The 2035-nt window shown below is 35.2% G+C and overlaps 1 protein-coding gene across 1 annotated transcript; it reads left to right on the forward strand.

The window, feature by feature from the left end:
* Nucleotides 1-354: 354 nt before the first annotated feature.
* LOC126885534 (zinc finger BED domain-containing protein 5-like) lies at nt 355-1167 on the forward strand. Its single transcript, XM_050652116.1, has one exon. It carries the CDS (start codon nt 355-357, stop codon nt 1165-1167), a length of 813 nt encoding a protein of 270 aa, XP_050508073.1.
* The last annotated feature ends 868 nt before the right edge of the window (nt 1168-2035 follow it).

Raw genomic sequence — 2035 nt, forward strand, 5'->3', positions numbered from 1 at the left:
ATGCTACCGTTTTATCCACGTTAAAGGAGAGTAAATTAGAGTCAGACCAGGTTTTTATCGTAAGAAGATCAGAAGTTATAGTTGCATGCAGAGTTGCAATAGTTGAGTTGCTCCAAGTGATACTGGTATCATCAGCAAAAATAAAAATTTTTCCATCGATTTTTAAATTAGTGATGTCATTTCTAAAGATAAGGAAAAGTAGAGGACCCAATACTGAACCTTGTGGTACTCCACATACAATGTTTTTGAGACTAGAGTCAGTATAATTTGCTCTAACCAGTTGTTTCCTGTTATCTAAGTAAGATTTGAACCAATTCAAAGAAATTTGAAGACTTCAAAAATAAAACAGATATTATGTCTGCTATCAAAGAAGTCCAGTTGTCACGCCCAACGGTCACCAGACGTATCGAAATCATGTGCAAAAATTTGGAAATCCAAGTGAAAAGTGATATTTTGAAGTGTGTATACTTTTCTTTGCAATTTGACGAGTCAACCGATATGACTGATACCGCCCAGTTGTGTATTTTCATTCGAGTGGTATTTTCTGATATGTCATGTAAAGAAGATTTGTTAACAATGCTGCCTCTGAAAGAGAAAACTCGCGGAGAAGATATATACAACGTTTTTATAAATTTTGTGGAGCAATACGAGTTACCGATTTACAAACTAGTGTGTATTATTATAACAGATGGTGCACCATCCATGACAGGCGTTAACAATGGATTTGTTGCATTATGTCGAGCTAACGAGGACTTTCCATCGTTTTTTTCACTTCATTGCATTATTCACCAGCAAGTTTTGTGTTCCAAAATTTTAAATATGGACGACATTATGAAGATTACAACAAAAATTGTGAATTCAATAAGAGCGCGAAGCTTGCAACGACGTCTTTTTAAAGCGCAATTGGAAGCTAGCGACTCTGCGGAACACACTGATTTACTTCTGCATACAGATGTGAGGTGGTTGAGCCGTGGAAAATTTTTAGATAGGTTCCAGGAGTTACTTCCCGAAATAATTTCTTTTCTAGAGGAACTAGGGGACGACACTCATCTACTTCAGAACGAAAAATGGCTCAGTGACGTAGCTTTCTTATCAGATTTAACAAATCATTTGAACGTCCTTAATTTGGAACTACAAGGTAAAAATAAAACAAAAGTATCGATATGATGAGCGCAGTGCATTTTTTTGTCAACAAATTGAAATTATTGATTAAACAAATTAACAGAAAGGATTTAAACAACTTTCCATTGCTGAAAAAGGGTAACCGCTCATTTTAATTATGTCTATTACGAGACGGAGCTGCAAGTGAGTACTCACTTCATAGTGAGTTTGAAAGACGCTTCGCTGATTTTAAAAAACTGACAGATATTGGAACATTTATGTCTAATCCATTTTCTTGCGAAGATGTGGAAAAAATTGCAACTGAAATATCCGTTACTTTCAATATGGAAATCGTTTCCGTCCAAAATGAGGTACTAAAAATAATTTCGGATATACACCTTAAATCCAGAGCGACTGATACGAAATTTTGGTCTTTCATATCGTCTGAGAAATATTCATCTTTGAGGCACGTAGCTCTGCAGCTCACAGCATTCTTTGGATCAACGTACTTGTGTGAGTCTGCATTTTTCAAAATCAGGGTAGTGAAATCAAAGTATCGTAATCGTCTAACTGACGAACATCTCTCATCATGCTTGCGTATGGCCCTCGGTAATTACGTACCATCATATGAAAAATTTGTGGATGATATGCAGTGCCATGCATCAACATCCAAATAAAATTAAGATGAAAAATATGACTTTAATTCCAACTCTCTATAGTTACAACTTTTTATCACATAGAAATGTGCAATAAAGTTTTATTTCCATAATTTTTTTTTACTAGCAGTCGATCGCTGGACGCTTGTAGTTTATGCGGTAGATCCCACGTAGTATAAGTCTGAGCACCACTGCCCAAAAGTGATGATCTTAAAATATCCAAATGACATATTTTACTTAAAAATAAATTCGATAAACCAATTCATCATTTATTGCCA

This window comes from Diabrotica virgifera, chromosome 5 (assembly GCF_917563875.1).
Source record: "Diabrotica virgifera virgifera chromosome 5, PGI_DIABVI_V3a".
Lineage (NCBI taxonomy): Eukaryota > Metazoa > Arthropoda > Insecta > Coleoptera > Chrysomelidae > Diabrotica > Diabrotica virgifera.

Excerpts from the sequence above, each read along its gene's own strand:
- LOC126885534 (XM_050652116.1), top strand. The coding sequence starts at position 355 with ATGTCTGCTATCAAAGAAGTCCAGTTGTCACGCCCAACGGTCACCAGA.